Below are 27,593 nucleotides of genomic sequence, written 5' to 3'. Positions count from 1 at the left end.
AATTTGCCTTGCCTTGGAGGCATGTTCAATGTGGAAATTCTTTTTCAGGTCTCAGTTATTATCTGGCCAAGTCAGTTTACATTCAAGACAGAAAGGTAATTGTTTTTCTTATACCTGAATGTACCCACTTTTGACATAAACTAAAGTGTGTCAACTGAGACAAACTTATGGGATATTTTTCCTTTTACATGCACAGAAAATATCTTGAATTCAATACCAACCTTGAAGCATAAATCATGACACATTTTCGTCAAAATATTTATTAAGATGTTTTCCTCCAGAAAGACAGCATTTTGTTTTACTGTAAATAAGAAACCAAAAGTAGGACGAAGGTGGTCTCAAAGAAAAACACGATTTTAACTAGTTAATTAGAGCGAGAATAAAACACTGTAAACTTGTAGGAACTGTAGTACAACTATCGAGGACGCTGGTCACAGTTTAACATGAGTCTTCAAAAACAAAAACTCACAATGAACGCAGAATCACAGAACTTTTTTTTGATATGTAAACATAGGGACGGTTCACAAACTAGATAGTTGCATTAAACCCAGTTCAAACTCACACTTAAGAAAAAACAAATATGCCGTGGTTGACCAAACTGAAAGACACCCCACGGCAGTCCCTTATTTCAACGTTTTACTGGATTGTAACCAACCACACCAATCAGAAGCCATAAGCTCAATTTAAATAAAGTCACAGCAAATAATTCCCCCCAAAAATTATATAAAAAAATTTAAATCCCAAATTAAAATCAGAAAACAAACCATTATTTGAATTATTAAAAGTAACCGCTTTTGGCTGGAAATATAGAGGAGATACAGGTGACAACATAAAATCCTATGAAATAAATGTAAAGTTCCATGTTAACTTGAATCTATGATCATTTATATCTTGGTGTGCCAGGTAACCGTTCAATAAAAAAGTATTTTAAACAAAGCTTTCAACTTCCTTCCTTTCCGCTTCCTAATGACTGATTTCAGATGACTCCACCTGCAGAAGGTTGTAAAGTGATCCTCCATCCAATTATCTCCAACTGTTCAGAGTGTGACAACACACACAGCGCCAATGGCTACTGATGGCGTCAATCAAATTGGGAAGTCCCAACCTCCAAAAGGAAAGCAACTACAGGCTATTTTTGCTGGCTTTGTAATGAGGTTCTAGTTCAAAAATGAAAAGATTGTGTTTTACTTGTGCATTGGAATGAGTTTTGATCTTGATGTGGGGGACATCGGTTTGAATCCAAGTCGCAGCAGGAAGGACGTACGGCATAGATACTAGCCAAAGTGATCAAAGTAAAAGGGATTAAGTAAATTAACACTATAGGAAATTCAAAAGTCACCAACATATCCGTGAACACTAATGCTTACTAAACTTTCCATACTAAAAAATATCTTGGATGTATGTGAAAATACTGTTTTTGTTCTTTAAATATTGCCCCAGTGTTTTAACAGTGAAACACAAATGAGGATGTAAATTTGAAGCACACTGATTAAAACTACTGCTTTTGTAGAGAAAGAGCACATATCTGTTTCAAAAAGGAACCATTTATGATGGTAGAACACAACAAGTTTTAAAAGAAAAAAAAAAAATAGGTTACCCACAATATCCATTTGCGGGATACTAACTGGCCCTGAGGAATCAGTTTAGTACATTTTGAAAACACACTTTACATCTGGTTGGATGGATGGATCACTTCAGATTTAATCTAGAGCAGAAATAAAAACGAATGTATTTATATATTTTGAATCACATGCCAGGAATCTCTTCCAAGCTGTGTGGTTGTGTAATGTACAGTGCACACGTCTGCGGGGTCACTATGTATACAATCATTTGTTAACTGGACTTCCTGGAGAATTCTTGCAGTTCGCCCGCAAGTCGGACTGAAGAATTTTCATTTTAACGGACTGATTTAAATATCGTTCCTGAGCTCCCTACTGGCTACCCTGGCCCACCCTCTTTGTGTAAGCATCCCAGCCCGACTTTCTGTATGACTCGGCAGCTTTCAGCCTATCAGGGGCCTCCAAAATACCCCGTCCGACAATGATGATGTCAGAGCCTTTGTTGGCGATGACGTCCTCTGGGGTGGAGTACTGTTGGCCCAGCAGATCTCCTGTTGGGGGAGAAGAGGAGACAAAGCAAATGGAAGGAAGGCTGTTCAGGGCTTTAGAGCAGAGCCAGGAGTCATTTCTGGTCCTACAGCACCACCTTGTGTTTAAGACAAGACATGAAGACAGAAACTGACTGGAGAGTTTGATTATGAAGAAAGCTATTCGAGTTATTGGTTCTAGAAAACTTGATGTATTGGTTCAGGTTGTTGAAAAGGAAATTCACAAGAATACAGTAGTTTATATGCTGGCTGCATTTTGGTGTGCAGTAATTGAAGATTTTAATCAGAACAAAGAGACCGCAGTTATTGTTAAAAATGCCTGCATTGAATTAGGTTGGGGTTTTATCTTACACTCAAACAGTGAGTCAAAAAGACTTGTGCACCACTGAGGTGTGTGGCAGATTTTGGAATCAGTGTCTCTTTGCATGAGGTGACTATTTTTAAGTGAAGGTGGCCAAATCAAGGAACATTTATATTTTTAGTCAACATTTTTCGTCCAGATCAGATATTTCTTTTGGGAAAAAGTATGTCAATTGAAAATGTGTGAACAACTAAAATCAACATTTCAGTATATTTATAACAACACACACACTCCATGCAGCCCTTTCCCTAGACATTACGATGTCTGTCGGCATCTTTCGGAGCAGTTTTGAGCTTCAGGAAAACAGACGGTGGAAGATTAGTTCTGTCAGAGAAACATGCAGCATGACAGAGACGGACTCTCTTCACTCCCACTGGACCTCATTACCACCAATTTGTCCACTTTTTGTGTACAACAACAGATCCTGGCATGTTAAAAGAAAAGAATGAGCAACAGGTCTGGGTGTTTTTTTCCCTCAGACTTTACTTTCTTGAGAATTTGTGTATCAAAAGGCATTGAACCGAGTTATCCTTGTAGTTTCCTTTTTTGTTAAAATGAAGGGAAAATGTTGTTGTTGGTGGTATTCAAAGATTTGTATGCCATTGTGTCACTGGTGCAGCCTAACTGGGATTGTAAAGGGCCCTGAAACCCCGACACTACCCGATGGTAAAAGAATCTTATCAAATGGTCACCAGTTACCTCCAGTCTGCATCTGCACACCGGGGGTCATGTGGATGAACTCTGGCCTCTTTGTGATATTGGAGCCACAGATGAATCCAATAACAAAGTCTGAGTGCTCCTCCGCCATTTGCAGCTGTAAAGACACATAATAAATGAAGATGCACGCAAAAACACATTTAATCCAACTCGAGAAATAGATTGAAAAGAAAAACTGCAGAGGCATCCTTACCACAGCCTTTGTGTATTCACCAGTAGCCAGCGACCCCTGGGAGCTCATCTGTGCGATGAGCAAACAGCCTCGGCCCAGAGGCTTTCCTACAGAGCTCAGACCCTTCACGACCCCGGGCCCCGGCACAGCGTGGGCGTTCACTATGTGGGACCAGGAAGAAATCTGGTACACGCCACCTGTAGAGCAGACACATCACCTTTGTGAGACCACAGTAGATATTGATGAGGGACACACTGCATGATGATGTGCACAAAGTGCATAAGTTCTGTCACCTTCATACTGGTGCTTGACCGTGTTCCCAATATCGGCAAACTTGCGATCCTCAAAGATGAGGAAGTTGTGTTTCTCAGCCACAGCCTGCAGTTTCTGGCTGAGCGCAGCCGTGTAGTCCTGTTAAACGCATGAAATAATGACATCAATCCACTGGTGCCATCAAATACCAGCACTGTTACAAGCAGACTCGTCGTCTTGGTACCTTGAGGATGTCCACGTGGGTCTTCAGCAAGCAGATCTTTGGGCCGAGAGACTCGGCCAGCTGGAGCAGCTCCTTGCTGGAGGTCACGTCAGCGGAGACACAAAGGTTGGACTGCTTCTCCTCCATGATCGTCAGCAGTTTGGATGCCAGAGGGTGAATGTCTGCAGATAAAATGCAGTTTTAGTTGGTGTACTGAGCTGGCATTTCACCGAGGTGCAACTTTGGGTGTGCTCACACATGTCTCATTCAGTCAAAACAAAATCTAGTAGCCCAGCATGCACCAAACAACCGAGTCCACTTGGACCTACTTTGTTTATCATAATTCTCTTGCTGCTTTTTGACTCCTTTTTACAATAAGAAAAAGAAACATGCATTGTGTTGCAACTAGCACAGCATCACTGTGAAAGTCATGTAGAAAAACTCACAACAGCTGACCAGCATGTGTTTTGTTTACACCTTGTGACAAATGTTAAAAATATCAGTCAGTATTTTTTGGCATGTATTAGTAGCATTTTTTTTCCACTTTGGTCCAAGTCAGGTAGGAGAAAACTCTACCGTAAACACAACGTACTTCGTAGCTTGGCTCTGTCCGCATAGGTCAGCTGTTGGTTTTGTTCCACACATGGCTTCTTGGCAGCAGGAGTGTCGTTTCCATTCTCCTCTTTGGAGCTTAAAAGAGAAAAAATTTGGAGCAAAAAATAAAAAATAAATCATGAATGCCACTTTATATTTACCGTCCATGTAGTTTGCAATGAAGAGACAGAGATTGTGTTTGCCATTAAAGCAGGGAAATGAGTACAGAAGTGCAACCTGAATGTGTTGTTGTCCAGGATAAACTTGCGGACGTTCTGAGCGGTTTCTGCATCGATGCGTTCAGCTGCCAGCAGGACGTTGAGCAGCTTGAACATGGAGATGATGGGATGGAGCTTGATTCCCTGAGAGGCCAACATTTTCACTCCACCTTGCTCTCTGTCCATTAGTACAATTGCGTCGGTCACCTTCACAAAACATTTTTAGTTATTTTTTAAATAATAACATAATATTTTTTTAATAAATGTCATGCCTTTCTGCTCCTTTACCTTCAGACCCTCTTTATAGAGCACTTCTGCAGTCTCCAGGATGCTGCTCCCGCTGGTCACAGTATCCTCGATGATCAGACATGTATCCCCGTCACGAAACAACCCTTCCACCATCCGCTTCGTTCCTGCAGAAGAGTGGCATGAGAACGATTATCATTCCACAAACTGGCAGTGTGGATGATAATAAATATTTCAAAGTATGAAAAAGCATATGTCTGCTGTAACAGCTCGTAACAATGTTGGTTGCTACAGGTTTACTTATGGGGTCCCAGTTTTAGTAATGTTGTGCCTGACTCACCATAGTCCTTGGCCTCCTTGCGCCTGATGAGCATGGGAAGTTCATGTCTGGAGCAGATGATTGTGGCCAAAGGCAGGGCCGTGTAAGGAACTCCACATACAGAGTCGAACTGCAGCTCCTCCTCATGGACCCTCTGGTATATGAGACTTGAAACCTGCAAAGCAGAATCAGGTAATAACTTGAATACGGCTGAACACAGTTTGTAAAAGTTGAGATGAAGCAGGTTTCATCACTGCTGTGCAACATAAATAAACTGTTTAGTGTGAAGCTTCATGAAGCCACAAAGGGGTAAAAAAAAGAAGGGTTTGCAGACCTTTGATCTGACCCACTTCTGAGTCTGTTTCTGCACATCTGTTCAAACAAGAGTTTTTGCTTTTCACTGTCTGCTAAGCATCATTAATGTAGAATTGTGGTTTTTGTTATGTACTTCCAGATTGCTACACTAAATCTAAACTTAGAACTCAAACCATAGTTTAATCTTCTGCATTCCAGTGACCTTCACTCCATTTTAAGTCTGACATCCAGCATGTGACATTAATCACTTTTGGACCCTGAGCATAATGTAGTGGTTGCTGATAGAAAACATGTGACATCATGTAAGATATCGATTTAAATCTATCATTTCCTTTCTTTCATGATTTATTTTTGCCAATAACTAACACCGTCATCTCACTTTATGTTGACCAAATTTGGTCATCCTGTACCTGTAGGATTGTTGAACCTCAGCAAACCCAATGATGCTTTGTGTTTGTTTTGTTTTTCACATTTTGTTTAAAAGAAACTATTTCAAATACATTGAAAGAAAAGTGTAATTCGCGCCTTATCAAGAAAAAAAAATATGCATGAATTCGAATTCAAAATCAAGACTTGTGCATGGTGGAAGAGTGAAGGGGGCAAATCAATATCATGGCTCAGCAGATTCAGGATAGATAGTTAAAATAACTGAACGATTAAGGAATTTGTGTGAGTGCGTGTTGACCCTTCACTGTGATAAGACACACACGTGAAGATCAATTTCACTTCCAAAACGGAGAAAAGAAAGACACATTTTACCAAGCTGTGGTGTCATGTATTTCACATAAAGAGAAGCTATTGTTTCGGTGTGTCTGACCCTCTTCGCGTGTGTGTTAGTGTGTGTTGGGTGAGTGGGGGAAGCACGTGTTTACCTGGTTCATGAGTATTGGGTGGGACACCAGCACCCTCAGGTCGATATAAATGGGGGTCATCATGCCGCTCTTCAGCTTGTACTCTCCAAACTTCACCGCGTTCACGTCGTGAAGCTTCAGGATCAAACTGTCCACGCAAACGCTCTCCATGTTTTCAGTGAACACACAAGCGATCCAGCCCAGAAGACTTTTAGCGCTCAGTAACTTGTGCCTTCCACAACTTCCGGTGCAGCGGATCCCCCCTCTTCCGCTTTGGGCTTTTCACAATGAAAGCCCTGGTCAACACGTGATTTCAACATTTCGAAATAAATATAAAATAGACCGAAATGAAATATATTATAGGTAACAAATTAGATATACACTACTCTCAAAAAGCTAGGGATATTCAGGTGTAATTTCAGGATGAACTTAAAATGCACTAAACCTTTACAGGTGAACTTAATGTGACTTTCTATTAACTTTTGAATTCACATGTCCAACTGTTCAATGTTTCAGTACTTTTTGTACAACTTGCTGTTCTGCTAAAGTAGTATTACGGTATTAAAGAGGGACTACTCAATGTCCTTGCTTACTGCTATATTCAAGCAACCAGTGAAAACTGACTGATCTACTGCAGCGCTGACAACGGAAGCAATTTCTTTCTGAAGTAAACCTATTTGCATCTTTAACCATCACTCTGTGGCAGGAACATGGAAACAAGTCATCAGCAGACTGCTCTACCACCCCTAAAAATTTACAATTTCTTTATTTTGTTCTATGACCAATAAACCTGGTTTATGTCATGATATTCAAATCGGTGATACTTTGATGCAATAGTACAGTCTAAATCACAACAGAAAATTATAAGAAATGATTCAGTTATTTAGGTGATAGATTATATTAGGATTTACATCAGAGGAGCCAAATGTACACCCAGATTTTTAAAACTTGAATATCTTTTTAATAATTAGCAAACAAAAATGATTCTCACATAAACAAAGTGAGATGATGAAGCTGTTTGGAAGCCCGATATGAAGCTTCTGCTGGGTCAAAGTGGACTTTTTGACCAGTTTCCAGTGGAATTATTTTCACTGGTAGAGTTGCTGTCTGCATCATGTCAGCCTTCTTTCTCACCTTCCTTTCCCTGACTGGGGTCTCTGCTCAGCTTTTCCAGCGGCTCTTTTTTGATCACTTTCTCAGCACTGAAGGCTTTTATGGTAATAAAATGTGGGCAATCGTTGCTGATTGGACTCTTTCTTCAAGTTATGTTTTTCCAGCAGAAACGGTTATCTCTTTTACTTTATCTCGTTTTGAAGGACAGCTTTATCTTCCATGTAGATTTTCTTCAGCATCACAATCTCTTCCTTCTCTCTGTCATCAATCAATCACAGCACTCACTCCCATTCACACCTAACCTATATACATTGCAGGCCTATCATAGACTAACATCATGCAAAATACATGCAATGCCACTGCATACTGATTTTTCAGTGCAGAGAAATGAGTCTCCCACCTCAAACATGCAATATATAAAATACGTCATTTAATTTCACAAGCCAAAGTCAAACCAATAAATAAAAGAATGTGATGAGATTATTTAATCTCTGTTCCTTGTTCGATTCAGCCAGGTGACAACTTTTAGGTTCACTTCGTCCATCACAGCTTCCTCAGCCTTTGCTTTCACTGTCAGTCCATGGCTGCCTCCTTGTATCCACAAAACTTCAACCAGAGCTTTCATTTCCCTTATTGTCCCATTGAAGAGTTCCTGAGTCAAGACAGAGAGCAACATCAATGTTGTTTCATAAGTTAAATTATTCAAACAAAATCGCATAATGTTAAAGACAGAACAAAGGACGAACTCAAGAATAGATGGGGTATTATGAGTCACTGATAGACTGGAATGTGGAGTAAACTGGGAAGCACAAAAAGTCACATTTAAAATACAAACGGTGGAAAAAGCTCTTCTGGCAGCCTCCCTCACCCTGTCACACATGTTGTCTTCAGTGCCCGACACAAACAGAACACGCATGTGGTCAGGCAGCAGCCGGAGATCCTCGCTGCGTTGGCGGTGGGTGTGTGTCTGTCCCGGTGGGTGCAGGGGGAAAGACAGACAGAGGACGCCCTGCACTGTATCTTCTGATTCATCACTAAGCTGTCGAGCCAGAGTCACAGCTGCCCGACATCCCATAGATCTGCCTGTGGACGGCTCATGATTAATGAAAAACAAATGATTTGACCTTCAAAAACAGCACAGGTTTCTCTACATGGCCTGCAAACATTGGACATGTTACGTTTACTATTTCCTACCTCAGCTTGTTTTAATCATTTCAATTTGTCTGCATGGGTCCGACACCCCCCTAAATGACATATGTCTACTTTCACATTTCAAAGCTTCCCAAAAGTTTGATAATAATCTCTTTTATTCAACATGAGCCTGGATTTGACACATCCCAAGCCTGGTATTGTTGCTTACCTCCCAAAAATATATGCTTAATGGCAAACCTCTGTAGCGATCTCAAGTAGTCCTTAGGGGAAGAAAAACAACAGACACTTGTGAAGCTTCATATTAACAATAATAATATTGTGATATTAGTAGAGAGATGGTTGTTGGTGGCAGATGATACTCACATACACAGCACGATAAGCCCTCACTCTGTAGCCCAGGTTTAAAGCTTTGCATGTGAAGCGCAGACAGATAAATCCTGATGATGCCAGACAGTGAGACAGAGACAGCAGCTGCCTGAAGTTCATGTCTCCTCCTGCTCCGTGTGTCAGCACCACGGCTGTATGCACTGCATTCACAGCTGCTGGGACACTCAAAACCCCCTCCAGATGTTTTGTCCCGAACAGCACCTTCACTGCCTCCTGACAACAAAAATACATACCAGTCAGACAGGAGAGAAACATGATGGAAAAAAAAAAAAAAAAAAAAAAAAAAAAACTACAGAAGGGGATTACTTCACAGTATGCATTTATGAGTATTAGACTATGTTGTACATACACATTAAAGTCAAGGTGACATCTTTAGCTTTACAAAACAGCAACAACAATGTGAGGATAATCGATTATGAAATTAATTATTGCTTACAATGAGCAGTTCCACATAAAAAGACACCTAACTAATCATACTTTATTTATCCCTTTGGGGAAATTCCTTTTTCTACATGTATTCTAGGGACTCTGAGGAGTTCATGGGGGTCAAGGGTCATGTTCAAGATGATCTGTCTGCTGCGGCATTCGAACTTTTAAACTTCTAATCCAAAGTCCACTTCTCTACCTTCTCGGGCACCGCTAGAATTAAAAACATTTCTTGTCATCAATTAACTTTAATACGTTTTTGGACTCTAGAAGGAAACCAAAATATCTCCCTTTAGCATGTTTTCTCTGAGTGTGTCGGTTTACTGCAGATCCTCGGGTTTCTTTCCACTTTCCACAAATATGCATGACAGAAAATGAAGTCAGGATTATGACAATATTCTCGGGACATTCTTTTAATTAATACGTTTTTTTCAGATGGCCCTAATCCTCTTCCGTAAAAACATGACTGAAACTAATCTGTCGAAAACATTGACTCCCCATCGAGTGTATTCTTTAACAAAATAGACATATAAATCAACCTGTTTTCAGCTAAGAACACACTTGCAACTATTTTTGCTTTTAAACATTAATGAACTACTGCTTGATGAATGGAGTCTGTGTGGACTGTGCTTTAAAGTGATGATCGAGTAGCAGTTCGTTTTAAACTTACCTCCTCCATTATTTCCACGCCGAACCAACGTTTCCGCTTTTACACGCGTATCAGCAAGAGCGACACCCAGCGTACCGGAGGAGTCATTGCATTTCCACCACATAGACACTATGGAGACGTTATTTTCGACATGTGTATGAAATCACAAGTGAAAGTAGGGGGACTGGTCCACCAGCTTTCTTTCTTTTCACTGTTTGGATTAGTTTATTTATTAGTGATATGGTGAAATCTTGGTTTGCTGCCTTGGTTTGTGCACTGAATGACCTTGTTGCACTTGATTAGGTTATATCTAGCTGTACAATAACATAATGTGTCCTCGTGGCAGATAGCAATACAAAAGACTGAACAAAAAAGGGAAAATCACAGAAGGAACAGGAGACTCAGGATCCTTCTTTGTTGAAAAAACAGATAATTCCCTCCAGCAATGATATGTGTTGCCAAATTACATTAGGGATGAGAACAAAACCAAACAAAACTTACAACATACAAAATAAATGTTTATCAATTTTTTTTTATTAAAAATGAGAATGTCAAAGTTATACAATAAAGTCATTATTTGAGAGAACAAAATGGCTGTATATCAAATATGAAGATGGGCTCTGTGGCCAACAGGTAATCACAGCTCATCCTTCACCTGCAAAAACAAACAAACAAACATGTTAAAAGTCAGAGAGGAAAATCTTTCTATAATATTATACACCTCAATATAGTTTAAATGTTCCGTCACACACACAGTGGTTTTGCACACACAACAGAGAGAGTTATACGCTGTAGATTTAAGGAGTCTGTTCAAAACCATATTTTTTTTTGTATTACAACTTGAAGCAAATAAATAAAACAAGCTGTCACACTTTGAAGACACTGATGTTTGTCATGTTAACGATTTCCTACCAAAAAGCCCTGATGTGGATATTACTGATATTTTTAATCAGCCTTTAGCTGAGCTACCTACTTCACAGTCATGAATCACAGCATGTCCTTGAGCCTAATAACCCCCAGTTACTTTCGAGAGGTTCCCAATCAACACATACTGTAGACAAATGCTTTACTTTGGCAGCCATTGTTAAGCTAGAGCAGATGAGAGTGTGTGTCGACTGTAACTGGCCTATCTATAATCAACAAGGTTGATTTCTGGTGTATAGTGCTTGGCAGGGAACAGATGTGTGTCCATTAATACATTCGGTTTCATTAAATAAGCTGCATTTATTGCGAAAGCAATATTACAATATTAAAGAGAAACTACTTAATGTGCTTACTTACAGGTTACTGCTACCTTCAACTAACCAGTGAAAACTGACTGATATACTGCCGCGCTGGCAACAGAAGCAATTTCTTCATGAGGGGAACCTATTGGTGAGTTTTACCATCGCCCTGTGGCAGGAACATGGAAACAGGTCATCAGCAGGCTGCTCCACCAGCTCCATGTCGTTACGAATCTTTGGCTCTGTCACCTGGAGCTTGGCATATGCCTACAAGACGAAAAGCACTGTGAGAAAGCGTTTCACTCTTGATACAGCTCACACCAGAACTCTTGGACTGAAGAAACACTACCTCGAACAGTTTGAAGTAGTAACAAAATATGCTGTCACCCATGAGATGGCTGCGAGCAAAGTGCTGACCGGCAAGTGCAATTTTCTTTGCCTGGAAGACAGCAGGAGTCGCAGAAACAGGAGACAATTTACTCCGAGATGCAGGAGGACTCCATGATTGGTTTTATTGAAGGCATAAAGGGAATGGGAGTGTTTCATTCTTACCTCATCATCATGGTCACGGGCCCACTGGATCTTCTCCAGCAGGTCTCCAAGGTCCGCCCTCACAGGGATGTAGTGCTCCCAGGGTCGGAGCTCCTTGTAGAAGTGCTCATAATAGTCCGAATCCTGTTTGAAGACCACACTGTCTCCTGCCAACAGGTAAGGCAGGCGATACGCCGCAACCGTGCCATCTAAGTTTATTTGGTACTTGTACTGATGGTGGACAGAGAAAACATATGAAATTACTTACATACATTCTAGGTTCCAGACTGTATTGAAAAAACAAAACCTGAATTCACTGATCTTTTTGTGCTTGTGCGAAGCATTGTTTATAGTGTTTATCAAAGTCTGAATACGTTGACTTTACACAACTCGTTCTATGTGGTGGGATGAGCTTGACTTCCTGATTCAGTGATCTACTCTGGAAGAACTGATTCCACATAAAAAATAACACCACCACCAAATATAAAAAAGAGGAATGCTTTTCAAATTGCTGTAATAAGTGCAGCTGGTATTTTTCCAATACATTACAAATAACCTAAAACTACATATGAATGTGTAGTATGTCATTTTTTTCCGTGTATTGGATTTGATTGTAACCCCTTAAGTTTATTCATCGTAATGCCAGATTGTTGCAAATGCCCAGTCCTGTCACTCAGTGATTTGTAAATAAACATTATTTACAAATATACCGATGTGTTTAAATTTAAATGATTTAATCTGCATATTGCCCCAACAGTACTTGTCAACCAGTGAAGTAGTTGTGTTACATTAAGTATAAATGATCAAATTTCACCTTAAAAAAGTCAAAGAAGGAAACGTGCTTGACCAGCGGCCCGTACAGACTCTCATCGTGCTTGAAGAAGAAGAAGTTGGTGAAAGCAGCGTCGATGACGTCAGGGTGAGCCCTCGAAAGCTTGACCAGCTCCAGACGCTCCTGACGACTGTCACGCCCTCTCCAGAAGGCCGTGGCGTTTTTCTCTGGCCACAACGGCCCCGTGTTGGCTTGAACGGACATCATATCCAGGCTGACTCTGTTCAGTGGAAGGACACAATGCTGTTTTTGTGTGTGTGTTTTTTGTTGTTGTTTTTTTTTTTATTAAGATTTTTGCTGTAAATTGCAAAAAATCTACATTTCTGCCAAAGTTACTGTTGTACTTGAGTAGAGAATGATGCAGTGACTCACAAATGACAGTGCCACATCATAAAAATATCCAGTCAATGGGGCTTCATAGCAAGCATAGGTGAGATGAGAAAAAAAAGAGAATGATAATAGTGATTTATTATTGTTTTATCAGATGTGTTTCTGTGTTTTTTTCACTTTTACCTGATCAATTACATGGTGAAGGAAACCAACAACTTTAGGGATTTTACGGAATATTAGTGAATCACATTGCATGTCAATTATACCAACACTTTAGATTAAATTAGATGTCCTGTGAGATCCACTACTATTTTTGTTGGGGTTCTGTCACAATGACTTTTGTTGGCTGCCAAGGGAATGAAACCAGTGGAATGGGGAAAAGCAAAGTCCCTCACAATAAATCAGTCGGTACGCAGACTCTTGTGTGCATCAATATTTGAAGGTGTGATCAATGGACTGGAGTCACTGTTTTACCCATGGAGCATTATGGAAAGGCAATATCTTGGTTCACCCACATTTTACTGTCTATCTTTAATCTGTTGTTGAATTTATGAAGATATCTGTAAGAGAATTTCTTTTTGATTTCATTAATTTAAAATTTGTGAATAGTAATTACCTGTAAATGTGAATGCGAGTGCGTATCACTCTCTCTCTGTTTGCCCTGTGATGGCCTTTCATTTGTATATCTTGCCTTGAGCGACAGTCAACTGGCATCGGCTGCCGCCACCTGCAATCTGTGTTATGGCTGGAAAAACGTACCTTCCCATGGTCTCGAGGACAGACTCCGTCAGGTCATAAGTTGGCATCACAATATCTCTGGTGTTGTTGGAGCCACACCAGGAGAAGATGGGGTGAAGTCTGTCCGTGGGTTTCCTCTTCTCTAAAGGCCAGTCGCCCAGATTTACAAAGAACTCCAGATCGGGGAGCCGCACCTGGACACATGGTCAAAAGAGAAGAACTCAAAACAAACACGTCTAATACGTCATTCATATCTTTTTGAAAATTAAACTTGGGAATATTTTGCACAATATTCATCACAGTAAACTAGAGAAAGAAAAGTTTTTGGTAACTTAGTCATATTCCTCATTTGGTTAAAAGAAGAGGCAGCTAAAGAGAAACATACCTTCCTGGTGAGAGACAGAAGGATAGCATCCATGAAGATTCTGAAGCCCACATGTTCTCCAAAGGTTTTAACATACACCTAAAGAAATACACAATACTTTATAGACACCTCTGAGGTTAATCTTATTTTAATTCACATCACAATCACGGCTGGAGGACACTCGTAGCATTTAACAGAATAAACACTTGTCAGCTTTATTATAGCACAGTGTAACCTCAGTACACAGAATGGGGGTAATCTAGGTGGGGTTTTTTTGTCTTTCGAGTTACATTTGTCTACGCTGCTGTTTGAGCAATCGTAATAAGTTGTATTTGTGGTGTTTATTCCATGAACCAACAGGAAGAGAGAAAAAAAAAAACATTGCATAAAACTAAGAGAAGAATAGAAGGCTTCTGGACAGGTCACTGCGACTGAAAACCGAAAACTAGTTGGGAGCTGTGAAACATGAGCTCACAATAACAACAGCCGGTGAGATTGTTGCCAGGCTGGTGAGCACAGGTGTGGAAATATCACAATCCACAGTTTACGATTAAATTTGCCAAAGGAAACACAAAGACTGGCCCAAAATGTTCTGATGCATGGAACTACAAAACCAGACGAGACCGAAAATGAACGTTCACCAAAGTGACAGGAAGCCAAGAGTGTGAAACATGAAATTGTCCCGGCCCCGGTACATGTCACTTCTGCCAGAATCCCGGGCTTTATTCAAGACTGTAACAGCACAACGCTTTCGACACCGATCCCATCGGTCACACATTAATCAGTCTACTGGACTGTGTTCCCAAACACACTGACAGTGCAGCCAAAGCTTGTATGAGTGACTGCAGAGGAAGAGCCAAGCCAGTCAGATTTATGAGCTTTTCAGCAGCTGAAACAGCGATTGAAGACCGAGGGCGGCAAGAAACAGCGTGCCTGAAGGTGAGGCTGAATGTTATGCCAGGAGGTTGTAGACGAGGGTTTATAATACATTATAGGTTCAAGGGGCTAATGTAAATTCCCTTTAAGCAAAGAGATGATAAACAGCTTTTTGTAAAAAGTGAGTGAATGTATGAAAATAAATAAATAAATAAATGAATAAATAAATAATGAATGGGTGTATGCATATACAGAACAAGAACATTGAAGTTGAACGGGTAAAACGTCATGACACTATAATAATAATCCCAACAGGACTGTGAAATCGTTGACATATGAAAAAAACAACAACACCAAAAAAACTGCAGGATGTTCCCAGGTAATGTTAGCACTGTGTGACCAGGGCTGTAAACATATCACCGTTACAGGCACCTGGACTGACTGACATCCACAGTGGTATTTTGAGAAGGTTGTATCCTTAAACTGCTCTTACAGGTGTGTCACATGGCTTCGGGCTCCTCCAACTGACTTCACAATGCAGTCCTAATTATATGTCAGCTTGACAACACCCTTCATTATTATACAGCGAGAACTAAATTTGAAAAGAAGGACTCCGTTTTTTTTTTTTTTTTTTTTACTGCTTGTATATCACCATCCATATACAAGGCACTGATTGAAGAAGTCTGACACGTTCACTGCATAATATTGGTTTGCTGGTTGGACAATGTTTGAAGGAACCCTTCCTCAAAGGCCATAAGCCAACTGCGTGACACTTCCCTTAAAGAGCATAAACTCTAATATGTTTTATCTCACCTCAACAAAGTGTGGGGAAACAAATCACATTCAGCTGCTTAGAATAAATTTGATACAAAGGCAAACTATTATATGCAGCAACAGACAGAACAACTTTTTTGTTGTTGTTGTTGTTGTTGTGAGAATGGCTGGTACAGTGGGTTGGTATTTTTCTATGACAGAAGTGGATTTGTTTTGACGCAACAGACCTTTGATAGTATGCTGCCCCATCAGTTTGGCATGTCAATAAACATTTTTACACCGTGCACTTCTGATGATTCATATGAACATATTAAAAGTTTATTTTAAGAGTACTTTAAATGTCTCCTCCTAAGAAAGAGGCCATGATTAAGGAGAAAAGTAAAGGAGGTTGCTGATCTTGAGCAGTTGGCTGTTTTTTTTGTTTTTTTTGAACATTTGTTGCTTTCTTAACCTATAAAACAAATCGGCATCAAGCTTTTGTAAATAAATAAAAAACCTTTGCTCACCCACAGTGACAGTGACAAATGTATCTTAGTGAGGATTATCTGTGTAGTCCTTCAGCAGGCTATGAGACCCTATTACAAAACTGGTTATGTGGCGATTTAGTGCAAATCTTTACTGTAACATCAAAGGTTTTGGGTGTGAAATACCTTGTTGTCTTTGATGGTGTAGTGACAGAGGCTCTGGCGCAGCCCGAAGCGCTGCGGTATCTCCTCCGCATTCAGATCAGGGTCGACGCTCGTGTAAAGGGACAGGTCTCTATCTATCTGGGCGAAGGACTGAGGACAGTGCATGTGAGCCTCCCACACTGAGCCGATTGGCTGGGGACACAAACAGCCCTCATGATAGACCGGCCCTGCAGAGAAACAATGTACACCCATCACCTCTGTCTTTTAATCAACATTGTACGCGTCCCATCGAGAACACTCACGCCCTACATCTTGTACCTTTAAGGATGAACGGTGACTTGGCAACATGATTGTCCTGGAGCAACACGTTGATGTGGAGGTCCGTGTAGGTGGCGTACATTCTGTAGCGGACCAGGAATGAGCCATCCTGGCGATCCAGGACCTGGATCCAGATCCTGGTGAAGGGTTCTGATGGAGACACGATCTTCACCTCAAAGGACTTCTCACCTGGTGAAGTGGTTAAACTGGGGAGACAATGAACAGCTGTTAAGAATCATATGTGACGCTTTATTTGAAGTATCTCATTGATCAAAGCAGACGTTAGAAAGGGACAGAGCGATTCCAGTGGTTCTCAGCTTTTTCGCCCATCAAGATTACTTCGAAGAAAATTGCTGATCCCCTCTTTGATTTACCGAAGCGTTACAGTGGACAAACACTGTTGGACACACTTGGTCGGGTTCGAACACCAATTCTGCTCTATGTAATTGAAAGAATCTTTTATGACATCTTGACTTCATCTCTGTGATCTCTGGTGTTCTACCAAGGAAGTCATGAACCAAAACGTGGAAACTACTGATACAAACTATCAAAATGACAAATGATCCTCCAGAATTGGGTCATAGATGGAAAAGATTTGATTAATGTAGTGTTTACATGCTTTGCTCAGCAAGAATAGCCCACTGTTTACCTACAGAAACACTTTGAAAAAAATCCATTAATGTCTTGTTAAACAGGTTTGATTTCCATCGAACATCTTGGTAAAAAAAAAAAGAGGTTCTCAGAGTTGTTATTGTGTTTTATCGGTTCTCGCAGACAACACCAGCATCGTGTTTTTGTAGTGGGAAATGAATGGAGCTGAGAGAGTGAACAAAAGCATGTGTGAAAGTGACACCTCAAGAGAAAGTAGGATACCTTCAATGGACCTGTGGAGGTGTCTGTGAGCTGAAAGAGGTCATTAGAGGTTGTCTAACATGTTTTCGCCCGCGGCACAAACTCTCATGTCTGCCATCTCAGTTTACATTTCAGTTTCCATACTACACCACATGTGCAGGGTTTGTTTACTATGCTGTCCATCATGTGTACACACGCAATCTGCTGGCCCAAACACACATACAACAGCAGCCCAGATAATGATGTAATCAGGGCTTCAAGATATTAGTTAACCTTGGGATATGCAGTAGTGTTGCCTGCTTTTTACTGCAGATAAATAATTCTTGTTTTAAGTGCATATGACAAAATGTATACTGCACATACTAATATCATGGGGTACATTTCCAATAAAATGTGCAGGCCGAGCTGAGGCCGAAAAGTGTTCTGTATTTTTTGGTAATTGAAAATAGATTGTGAGACTAGTTTTAAAAATGTAAAATGGATGTTTGTTTTGTGGGTTTTTGTCTATTAGATGCATCATACAAGTGCTACTTTAGCACCAGGACTCCTTTACAATGTAATAACTGTACAATGTGGTTTAGCATTTACCAGAGCTAACTAACAAACATTTTAACTTGCACGTTTAGTTGTAGTGAAGAGCTGTCTTCACAGGCAATGCCTTAACAGAAGTGTTCCTAAAGTGTTTTCCACTGCACAGGGTTTTTTCATTCTTTCCTAGACTTCTCTAGATTTTTTAGGATTGCATACAAAGACGCTAATTTAAGTACCTACACTTGCTTAAGGTTGTTAAATAAAAATAAATGATACTGAACTTTTAATGGTTTTATTATCACTGGACATATGATGTTGGGTTGCAAATCATAATTAGGTACATTGTACAACAAAAGTATCTCATTCGATAGTTTTAAAAATCATAGGTTACTACTGAGGACTACTAAAATGTAAAATACTATTCATAAATTAGAGCGTAACAGTAGTTATACTCGAGTATCATTGTGGCAGCAGTTTTTGTGCAATGACTAGCTCCAGGTGGGGACATGTGGAGAACTTTAAGTCTGGACTGGATCAGTATTTGAGTATAACTGTTGGTACCTTGGGAGCAATTTTTGTGTTGACTAGTTTAAGTGTCCAATAACTAGTATTAATGTGCAGTAACTAGTTTTTGTGTGTAGTAATGAGTTCTAGATGTGCAGTAACTAGATCTAGATGTGCAGTAACTAGTTTAAGTGTGCAGTAACTAGTCCTAGATGTGCAGTAACTAGTTTAAGTGTGCAGTAACTAGTCCTAGATGTGCAGTAACTAGTTTTAGACGTGTAGTAACTAGTTTTAGATGGTGACATGTGGAGAACATGCAGTCATGGACTGAAGCAGAGGGAGCAGGAGGAGCAGGGGGAGCAGGAGGAGCAGAGAGAGCAGGAGGAGCAGAGAGAGCAGGAGGGGCAGAGGGAGCAGGAAGAGCAGAGGAAGCAGGAGGAGCAGGAGGAGCAAGAGGAGCAAGAGGAGCAGAGGAAGCAGGAGGAGCGATCCGCTCAGGCCCCGCCGGATACTCACTTCTTCCCTGAGCTGTCCACCGCCTGGATGTAGAAAAACCGAGCAGGGAGGACGATGTTCTCCTCCAGTCCGGGGCCCCACACCAAAGTGTTAGCAGCAGCGGGTACGGAGGCCTCCGGAGCTCCGGGCGGAGTTCGCGGCTGTCGGTGTCCGATCACCGACACGCAGAACGGCAGCAGCCAGAAGTAACGACCGGCGGACATAGCGGCTTCACGCTCCTCTCACCGGGCCGCTGGAAACCCTCCCCATTCCAGCTTCAACAACGTCCGCGGGCAACGCTTTCACCGGGAGTGACACGAGATAGCGGCGGCATAGTGTGCACTCTTTCCTGTGAACATGGTTAAAACGTTCTCTCAGGTTCGGAGTTCATCTTCCGCTACTCCCCAAATTCTTCACAGCACAGTGAATGAGAGGGGGGGGCGGGATCAGAGGACGAAACGCAGAGATTCCATTGGTCGAGATTTCACTGACTCTGATCTGATTGGCTAAAAGAATCTAATATGAAATATGATTGGATGATTACAGCAAATGGATCGTGGCGATGCATGAAGAAATTAATCATTGATCCAGAGGGAAGTTCAAACCTGTACAAGCCTGCTTGTCTTCCCAACTGAGCATATTTAGAATTTCCAGACACAAAAAGCCACAATTAAAGTTTCGTGTATCAATTTCCTGGACATTATATGGAAGTCTTGTCTGGAAGTCATATGAACGTCAGTGAAAAAAAAGAAGTGCCACTCCACCGGGAATCAAATCCACATTAACATGCACAAAATAACCTCTTAGATGCGTAAACACGCATCAACAAACTAACAATTGACACCAAACACGCATGACCATAAGAATTAAAAAAAAAAAAAAAAAAAAGGTCCAGACGACCAGAGATCCAGTCCTCAGCACCATCATATACAAAGCAGTGCTGAATATTAATAATACAGTTTATAGACATTACCTTCAGACAGAAGCCTCCACAGACCTGGATCAGCTTCCTGTTGCTGCTCCTCAGAGACCTCCAGCTTATTTTTCTTATGAAATCCGAAATTTACGGAGTTTCCCTGTTTGAAATTGAGCGGCTGTCTGACTTATAGTGACGTTTAAGACTAGCGCCCCCACACCTCAATGGTGAGCACAAGAACTGCATGCAGGCCGGCAACTTTATTAAAGTGAAAGAGTGAAGATTCACCCTCATGGACAAATAAAAATAAATAAAAATAGCCTAATTTTACACATGATCATGACAAAACTGAAAACAAACAACGAACAAAAACGAAATGAGTAGGAAATAACAGATTGTGTTGTGTTTTTGTTGCTTAGTTCGTGTAGTTAGTTCATCTAGTTTAGTTTAGTTTATTAGTTCTAAGTTGACAACAAGGAGTGAAGAAGGTGTTGTGTGTCATGTCGTCCTGCCATGGTGTTTCGGTTGTTCACAGCTGGCACAAAAGAAAAGCTGAATTTCTCGAGTGCTTCTTCCGCATTGCTCGCCACAATACGTTCCCATATTTGATTTAATTTCGTGATTGCATTATGGAGGAATCTTCTCAAGTGGTTTTTCTTATAAAATTGAAGAATACTGAATTCATAATGAAAAAAAGTAGCCTGAATTTGAATTGATAATAGTATAATACACAATACCCTTTAAGTCTTCGAGTAGAGAAAAAAGGAAAATTAATAATGTAAAGTAGCTCAAATTTATATATACAATGCTTTATATTCTGTCTTTATATGTCATGCACAGATTTGAACTACCAATGGAAAAGCACAATTTTGTCTACTTCTTTCGACAGCTGTTTTTTGAAACTAGTGGAGTAATATTTGAGAGATTTGTAAAATGATAAAATAATAAATAGTTTATTATTATGGGAGTACTTTCTCAAAACAGTGCATTTGTCTGCGTGGTTTAATTTTTAGACTGGAGGCCTTAAAGAGAGTAACATATAATGATAAAACCATGCTGCTCTTTCATGATCAGTCGACACATGCTTTACTTTTTGGCTGCCGATGTCAAACATGATCACAAGTGTGACGCAAAGACTCCTAAGAAACCTTTGCAGTCAGCAGGAAACACAGTTGGAAATTGTGGCGTGGCAGCAGTGAACACACACCTCTCAACTGTGTACATCAATCAATGTTTATTTCAGTTTGCTTTTGCATCAACATATTTTTCAGATATCTTTTGTCAAGTAATTTCTATTACACTAGTATAATATCAAGAAGAACAAAAAGTGGTAGAATCCATTGAAATAAGACAAACTTTGCTGCCATCATTGAGAAAACCAAAGAAACGCTTCTTCAGCATACTACAGTGTGAAGAACTACATAGTTCCAGTGATTTAGACAGAGCCAGAATACCAGATACAGTACCAGCAGGAACAGGTACAACATATACAGAGAAAATATCCCAAGAATATCTTTTAACATTTTTTTTTTCACCTTTCACCCAAGATTGAACTGTACAGTTAATATAAAAACTGAAAACATACAAACCAAAAACATACTAACAAAACACCCTGTCAGCAGAAGTCAGATTTTTTTCAGCTTTATTTTGGTTTTGTTTAGTTTTTTTTTGTGTATTTTCTCTGCCACTGAATAAACTGCACTGAACACAAATCTCATCGACAGTACAGAAATAGAAGTGAAATGTGTGTTTGCCCGTTATTTTTGACATGTACGATACCATTTTGAGTCAAATTTTGTAATTTGTGAAAACCTGTGTGGCCCAGGCTTTAGGATTTCAGCTGAACTGAGTTAACAGGTCTGAAGGGTGTTGAAGCCATAGGAATGTCTCAGCAGCCTGACAGAAGACAGGCAGAAACTACTTGAATCACTTGCATCACTTTTTTTCTTTTCATTATTATTAGGCTTTGAGTGTTGCTGTGCATATTCTATGTGCGAGTGATGTCAAAGCGCATTACTTTATTGTATTGATGCTCAAGTGCAGAAAGATTCATAGTGAGATAGAGAGATGGATATCGATAATCGTCTGATTGATTTTAGTTTTTTTTTTTTCTCAGATCAGTTCAAAATACAGACAAATACACAAGTACAAAATATCCTCCTCACTTAATGCTGTTGTCCGTGTTGCGTTCTATTCACTGACATACAACACAATCACAATATGATACACAACCATGTATCATGAAACATTTGTTGTTTTTAAAATACAAGAGCCGTCAGTTAAGAGGCCATAACCATCAAATATAGGACTGCGACACAAGGATATCATAGTCATCAAGAACAATATTGAAAATAAAAACAAAATGTATTCGCCTTCAATTGAAATTGTTGCAAAAGTTTTACACATGTACATAGTTTCTTCACTGACTCAACATCTGAACATCACTTTGAAAGTAAAGAAAGAATACTGTCACTACTTCTCCTGAACGCTTCACTGATAGACACCTCACGAGGGAGTGGGCACAGTTTGAACAGATGCGATTCGATCTCCTCTCCGTGTTCCCGTCACGAGGACGGAGATGATTGTTCCAAGTATCAGCCTGTCGTTATGAAAAGAGGACTACTTGGGTTGAACGCTGGAAAATACAAGAGTGAGGTGTTGAGAGAATGGGAGCGCGTCATTCATTTCTGATTGCTTTGGTAGAGCGAGAGAGAGAGAAAGTCAGGTTTTAACATCTGTGGCACTCTTTTGTCTCCCTCTCACTCATTTTTCACACATCACTTTCTTCAAACTCAAACATCTGACAAAGGCAGCGAAAGACTCGAATGGTGATCCAGTGACAATCAAAAAAGTAAACAAAAACACCCTCATACTTTGAGTTTTTTTTCCATAAACATGTTTGATGCTGATAAATGCCCTCAGTGGCGTGTCTTATTATTACATCCCATCTATTGTAATCAACGACTACCACATACAGTATTAGCTCTTTGTTAGTTAGTTGGTAGTGAGTGGATTCAACCATCCAGTTTTTTTTTATGGCACGTGAATAATACATAGTGTTATACTATAGATATAAACACGTGGTCCAGAAGACCTGTTCATCTCCCTCAGCCTTTGCATTCGTGTCTCATCTGTGTTTTCATACAACTGTGGCAGGGGAGTGAGATATCCCGCGCCATCGTTTAATGCTTCTGTAAGTGGCAGCAGCCGAAAAGTGAAAACAGATCCATGTGTTTAGACTGTGCAGAGTTAAGTGTTAATACTACTGACTTATATTTGCATGGTGCAGCCCAGAGTAATTGAAGTAAGAACAAAGTTTTAGCGTTATTTTAAAGTGTGTAGATAAAGGTAACTATGTGTATTTATATTGTGTCAAGTAATATTTGCTGAGACTAAGACGAAAGTAATGAAATCAACCAGAAGTGAAAAAAAAAAAAAAAAGGGAAAGTAACGCAAGTTTTGGCTTGATAGCAATGCAGGTATACATTTCCCTTTTTATATATAGATTTTGTCAATATCTCAAAAAATATAAAGTTTTTCATAGTTTCTGTTGTTGGCTTACATAGTAAATACATTTTTTTTAATTTAATTTTTGAATCTCCTGTTAAAGTAGCATGCTGCTTTTAATATGGCAGTTGTATATTTTAATAGTCATCCATTGTTGTTTCATGCATTTCTTGTTGGTTTCTTTATGTTTTAGTATCTACATAGTAAGGTCCTGAAAACCCAAGCACACCAGATCAGTCAAACACACGCACACGCACGCCCACACACGCACGCACGCACGCCCACACACACGCCCACACACGCACACACACACGCACACACACAGAAACCCTCAAGACATTTTCATATGCAGCCTCTCTAATGCTGTCGCTCTCTCTCTGTCCCCATCACCAACAAGCACGTCTGCGGCATTCGACAAAGTGGCAATGCCCGATGTGAAGCCAGTCCAGAAGCCGTTAAGACAAAGTCACTCTCTTGTCCCTCTTTTAATCACTTTCATTTTCAAAGTGAAAGTTCTGTCGCGGCAATGAAGCTCCCCGCAGAGTGAGGGCAGCTCTCGGCCCTCCGTCCTGCTATTAGAACTGGTACCACTTCTTGTCCTTGCACTTCAGCATCAGCTGTAAAAAAAACAAAACAAAGTCAGACATTGTTAATGAGGAGGAATGTTGTCTCATGAAAGATGGTGCAAAACACAGTTCATATTTGTTAACATGTCATGTCTCTTTTATAATCATTTCAGCAATAGTGCATTCATTTTTAATCACAGGATTTATTTAGGAAATGTATCACATAACTGCAGTACTGAAATGTACCTCTAGGGGTACTAATATTCTAATTTTGAGTGACTGTGATTACATTACTGTGGATTTATGAGGAAAATAAATTATTAAGAAGTATGTTGCTGTCTGGTTTACATTTTAAAGTGGAGAACACAAAATATATACCCACTACATGACCTGAGCAAAACATTTGTTATGCTGACATGAAAAGAAGAAAAAACATTCATATATTTATCGTAGTTTGATATCAGTTTTGATTTATCAGAATATAACTGTAAAAAGGATGTACACATTTATGAAGTGTGAAAGTTTTGTATAATGCTGAGTTTTACCTCATGAGCATGTTTGGAGAAGGTGTCTGCGCTGGTCATCATGAGAGCAGTCCGCTCCTCCAGTTCCCCCAGCCTCTGGCCTCTCTCATCCAGAGCAATGCGGGCCCGTGCCAGATCACCCACCACCCCGCTGGCTGCCACCTTCATGCCCTCCACTCCTCCCTGGCCGGGGATGTGCTGCGCCAGACTCCGAGAAGCCTTCCCAGCTGCTGCCTCACCAACTGTCAACAACATCAGGTAAAAAAAAACAACACAGAAAAACAGGAAGCTTTTTCTCATTTGGAGTCTTTTAGGAGGTTCGACACACACTATGATTGAACACTTTCAATTGGGAAGAAAAATAATGAATGAACGCACAGAGTTCCTCTCTGTCGAACGTTTGAGCATTTCCTCCAAAGAATCCCTTTAAAAACCCTCTGTTCTGGGCTTCAGGTGTTTCAATAGGCGTGAACAACTCCCCCAGCATTTCCTGCAATGAAGGAAGAGAGAGGAAATTATTGATAAATGCTCATCAAACCTGACCTATAATGCACTGATGAACAGTAAGGAAAGAGTCAAGTGTGAAATGCATTTTCGATGATGCGTTAATTTGTGACCTATTGCAAACGGCCTCAGTGCACATCTGCATCACATTGCTGTTCACGCTAATAAACCACTGTTGCCTGTAGAGGGCACTATGGTAGCATTGCATTCCTGCACCCACACTCATTTATTATGTGTGGCAGTGCAGGGATGACTCCAAAGAACAACCATGTTTGAGAGTGACTCGGCCTGCGTGTACACATACACATACATACACATAATGTAAGCCCATATGCAACATCCAGATCACTGTGCAGCTCATGCCACATATGACAAGTGTGACATTTAACTTCAACGGCTCCTGTCAGCTCCGGGCTTCATCAGGGGCAGCTATAATGGTCTCTGCTTATTTACAGCACAGATACTTTTTATGAAGTCACAACCAGACCACCAGATAATTCACAGTGTCAGTCAAACCATTTTTCTCCCTCGACATAGAAATGCAAAGCAGTGAAGGGATTTATCTGCAAATCAATACATTACATGCGTGGATGCTATTCATAAAAACAATACAACTGGTAATGTTCCATTTTATAAACAGGAAGACAAACCAGGATTCACACACATGCAGTGCTAACCTGCAGGTTGTCACACATCTCCTGACTGTATGTGATTCTCTGGATCTCTGTGGGGGAGCTGAGATATAGTGCCTGCCCCCCGTTGGTGAAGCAAAAGGTTCTTGCAATGCGCATGTCTGTCAGAGGCAGGTAATTGACATCCATCAGCGGTCTTAAACTTGGCAAACTGCAGGCAGAATGAGATGAGTGAAAGATGGGTTAGACAAAAGAAGAACACCACACATGTTTTTGATATCAGCTGATTGTGTTGTCACTTGACAGAAAGCAGAGTTAGTCTTAGGTGCATAATATAAAATGAAATCAAAACCTATTTCTCCAATCACATGGAATCACACAAAACAGTAGTTCAACCTGCATCCAATGCAGCATATCAATATTGCCTGTGCTTTCCGCTGTATATAAAAACATTAGATTTAATGAATGAATTCAACGAATTAATATCATGTACATGTAATGTACATGAATGTATATGTGTATATATGTGTATACGTATACATTCATGTAATGTGTATATATGTGTACATATGTATATATGTTTGATGTGCATGTATAAACTGTATGGATAAAACTTGTGTATGGTATATATTGAATGTGTATTGTAAAACTAGTAAAATATTTTATCTAGAGAGCCTTGTTTTGTTTAATTTTTTATATAATTGCAACTTATTCATCACCTTATTTTGTCCCACATTCACTGCAGAGCTGGCTGTGTGACACAGTACCACACGTGAATAGTAAAGATGGTGTGACCGAGCCAGCTTTTATGATTTAAATGTTAAAAACAGGTGAAAACTGTGTAGTCATTCTGTTCACAGCTCATGAGTTTATCAAGAAGTTAATAGCATTTTTGGAGTCCTGTTTTAATTAAGGAATCTGTTGAAGAAGAAACTAGAAAATAGCTAAACATAAATCGTTCTATTTTTAATAATTTCTTAAACTTGTGTCATTTGTTTTTTTCAATGGGCCAATTTGACCTGGTAGGTTGCAAGCCAAAAAAGTTTGGAAACTTTAATTTCAATCCATTTAGAACACTGATAATTGTACTACATCAACATTAAACAATGTCACTGATAGTCACTCATTAAAAAAACAAACCTGAGCATACCTGATAATTTAAAGATCTAATGGAAATGATAAAAAGCTCAGTCCATTAGGGACTTATCAAAACCAACACTGGCAGCTCTGAATAACAAACAATCACAATATCACTCTCAAATCACAAGTTCCTGTATGAATTCACAAAACTTGTGAAAACAACTGTCTGTGAACACAATTCATCAGAGCATCAACAAAGACAGCAAATGAAAGAAACTCTCCCAGTTTTCTTTGGGCCAAAGCTAAATGAGCTCTGCAAAATGTCTTTTTTTAAAACTCTTCAGCAGCCTGTGTGTTCTTTTCATGGTTAGTTATATTTACCAATACACAGGCAGAACGTCTCATAATAATAACAAAAAGTACAATGAGGCACATTTCTGGAGCTTTAAAAAGGAAACTGTTGGACGCTATTTGGACCAGCCTCTATCAGGGAAGTCATTTCAGTCATCGCCCTCCAGTGCTTGTTCCACACCACTAGTTGAATGCACCTTGGGGCTCAGTGCCTTGCCCAAGGACACTTCAACAGATGGATAGGTGAAGATGGGAATCAATCGCTAATTTGAGGATTGGAAAATACCCTGCTCTGCTGACTGAGTCACAGCCAGAAAAGCCCATCAAATGCTGGCTGAAACATTCCACAATTATTTCAGGCTATCAAGTCAGTCGAATGTAAAACGCATGCCAGCCTGAGCTTGTCGTGAGGTC

At 40.1% G+C, this 27,593-nt stretch overlaps 4 protein-coding genes across 5 annotated transcripts in view; all 4 read right to left on the bottom strand.

Annotated features, from left to right (window-relative positions):
- Nucleotides 1-248: 248 nt before the first annotated feature.
- On the bottom strand, nt 249-6,620 carry umps (uridine monophosphate synthetase). The gene is made up of 10 exons (XM_080479185.1): nt 6,397-6,620; nt 5,231-5,384; nt 4,933-5,057; nt 4,664-4,851; nt 4,425-4,522; nt 3,854-4,014; nt 3,651-3,768; nt 3,379-3,554; nt 3,168-3,282; nt 249-2,110 (listed from the first exon to the last, which is right to left on the bottom strand). The coding sequence occupies exons 1-10, from the start codon at nt 6,544-6,546 to the stop codon at nt 1,932-1,934; spliced, it is 1,464 nt and encodes a 487-aa protein (XP_080335311.1). The 5' UTR covers nt 6,547-6,620; the 3' UTR covers nt 249-1,931.
- Nucleotides 6,621-7,319: 699 nt separating this feature from the next.
- On the bottom strand, nt 7,320-10,146 carry tex30 (testis expressed 30). 2 transcript variants are annotated; one of them, XM_080478911.1, is made up of 5 exons: nt 10,124-10,146; nt 9,004-9,240; nt 8,849-8,900; nt 8,357-8,571; nt 7,320-8,140 (listed from the first exon to the last, which is right to left on the bottom strand). In XM_080478911.1, the coding sequence occupies exons 1-5, from the start codon at nt 10,130-10,132 to the stop codon at nt 7,973-7,975; spliced, it is 681 nt and encodes a 226-aa protein (XP_080335037.1). In that variant the 5' UTR covers nt 10,133-10,146; the 3' UTR covers nt 7,320-7,972. The 2 variants fall into 2 exon arrangements, with proteins under 2 accessions (XP_080335037.1, XP_080335036.1); XM_080478910.1 differs by having other exon boundaries at nt 7,320-8,571.
- A 469-nt stretch (nt 10,147-10,615) lies between these two features.
- On the bottom strand, nt 10,616-19,524 carry poglut2 (protein O-glucosyltransferase 2). The gene is made up of 10 exons (XM_080479168.1): nt 19,121-19,524; nt 16,718-16,923; nt 16,421-16,626; nt 14,142-14,219; nt 13,778-13,950; nt 12,671-12,908; nt 11,878-12,087; nt 11,675-11,764; nt 11,488-11,592; nt 10,616-10,757 (listed from the first exon to the last, which is right to left on the bottom strand). The coding sequence occupies exons 1-10, from the start codon at nt 19,321-19,323 to the stop codon at nt 10,740-10,742; spliced, it is 1,527 nt and encodes a 508-aa protein (XP_080335294.1). The 5' UTR covers nt 19,324-19,524; the 3' UTR covers nt 10,616-10,739.
- Nucleotides 19,525-24,097: 4,573 nt separating this feature from the next.
- stxbp5l (syntaxin binding protein 5L) overlaps nt 24,098-27,593 on the bottom strand; it is a gene marked incomplete at its 3' end in the record, with an annotated part of 148,567 nt that continues 145,071 nt past the window's right edge. Inside the window, exons 23-26 of the mRNA XM_080478208.1 lie at nt 25,794-25,959; nt 24,991-25,102; nt 24,634-24,854; nt 24,098-24,139 (exon numbers count right to left, since the gene is read on the bottom strand). Of these exons, the coding sequence (XP_080334334.1) occupies nt 24,098-24,139; nt 24,634-24,854; nt 24,991-25,102; nt 25,794-25,959 (541 nt within the window). The remainder of the gene's footprint in view (nt 24,140-24,633; nt 24,855-24,990; nt 25,103-25,793; nt 25,960-27,593) is intronic.

Source organism: Lipophrys pholis, assembly GCF_963383615.2.
Source record: "Lipophrys pholis genome assembly, chromosome: 13".
Taxonomy (NCBI): domain Eukaryota; kingdom Metazoa; phylum Chordata; class Actinopteri; order Blenniiformes; family Blenniidae; genus Lipophrys; species Lipophrys pholis.
Note: the sequence above shows the minus strand (reverse complement) of the source record. Positions and strands in the feature narration are given on the sequence as shown.

Bases quoted from the DNA above. Each gene is read 5' to 3' on its own strand.
- umps (XM_080479185.1), bottom strand. From the start codon at position 6,546: ATGGAGAGCGTTTGCGTGGACAGTTTGATCCTGAAGCTTCACGACGTG. The intron at 3,555-3,650 runs GTGACAGAACTT...TCTGCTCTACAG, and splicing joins GGTCAAGCACCAGTATGAAG to GTGGCGTGTACCAGATTTCT. The intron at 2,111-3,167 runs GTAACTGGTGAC...CTCCCCCAACAG, and splicing joins TGTGCAGATGCAGACTGGAG to GAGATCTGCTGGGCCAACAG.
- poglut2 (XM_080479168.1), bottom strand. From the start codon at position 19,323: ATGTCCGCCGGTCGTTACTTCTGGCTGCTGCCGTTCTGCGTGTCGGTG. The intron at 14,220-16,420 runs GTATTTCACACC...GTATTTCTTTAG, and splicing joins ACACCATCAAAGACAACAAG to GTGTATGTTAAAACCTTTGG. The intron at 12,909-13,777 runs GTACGTTTTTCC...TCCACTGAACAG, and splicing joins GTCCTCGAGACCATGGGAAG to AGTCAGCCTGGATATGATGT.
- tex30 (XM_080478910.1), bottom strand. The intron at 8,901-9,003 runs GTGAGTATCATC...TCTTCCCCTAAG, and splicing joins GGGCTTATCGTGCTGTGTAT to GACTACTTGAGATCGCTACA. The intron at 8,572-8,848 runs GTAAGCAACAAT...AGCCGTCCACAG, and splicing joins TAAGCATATATTTTTGGGAG to GCAGATCTATGGGATGTCGG.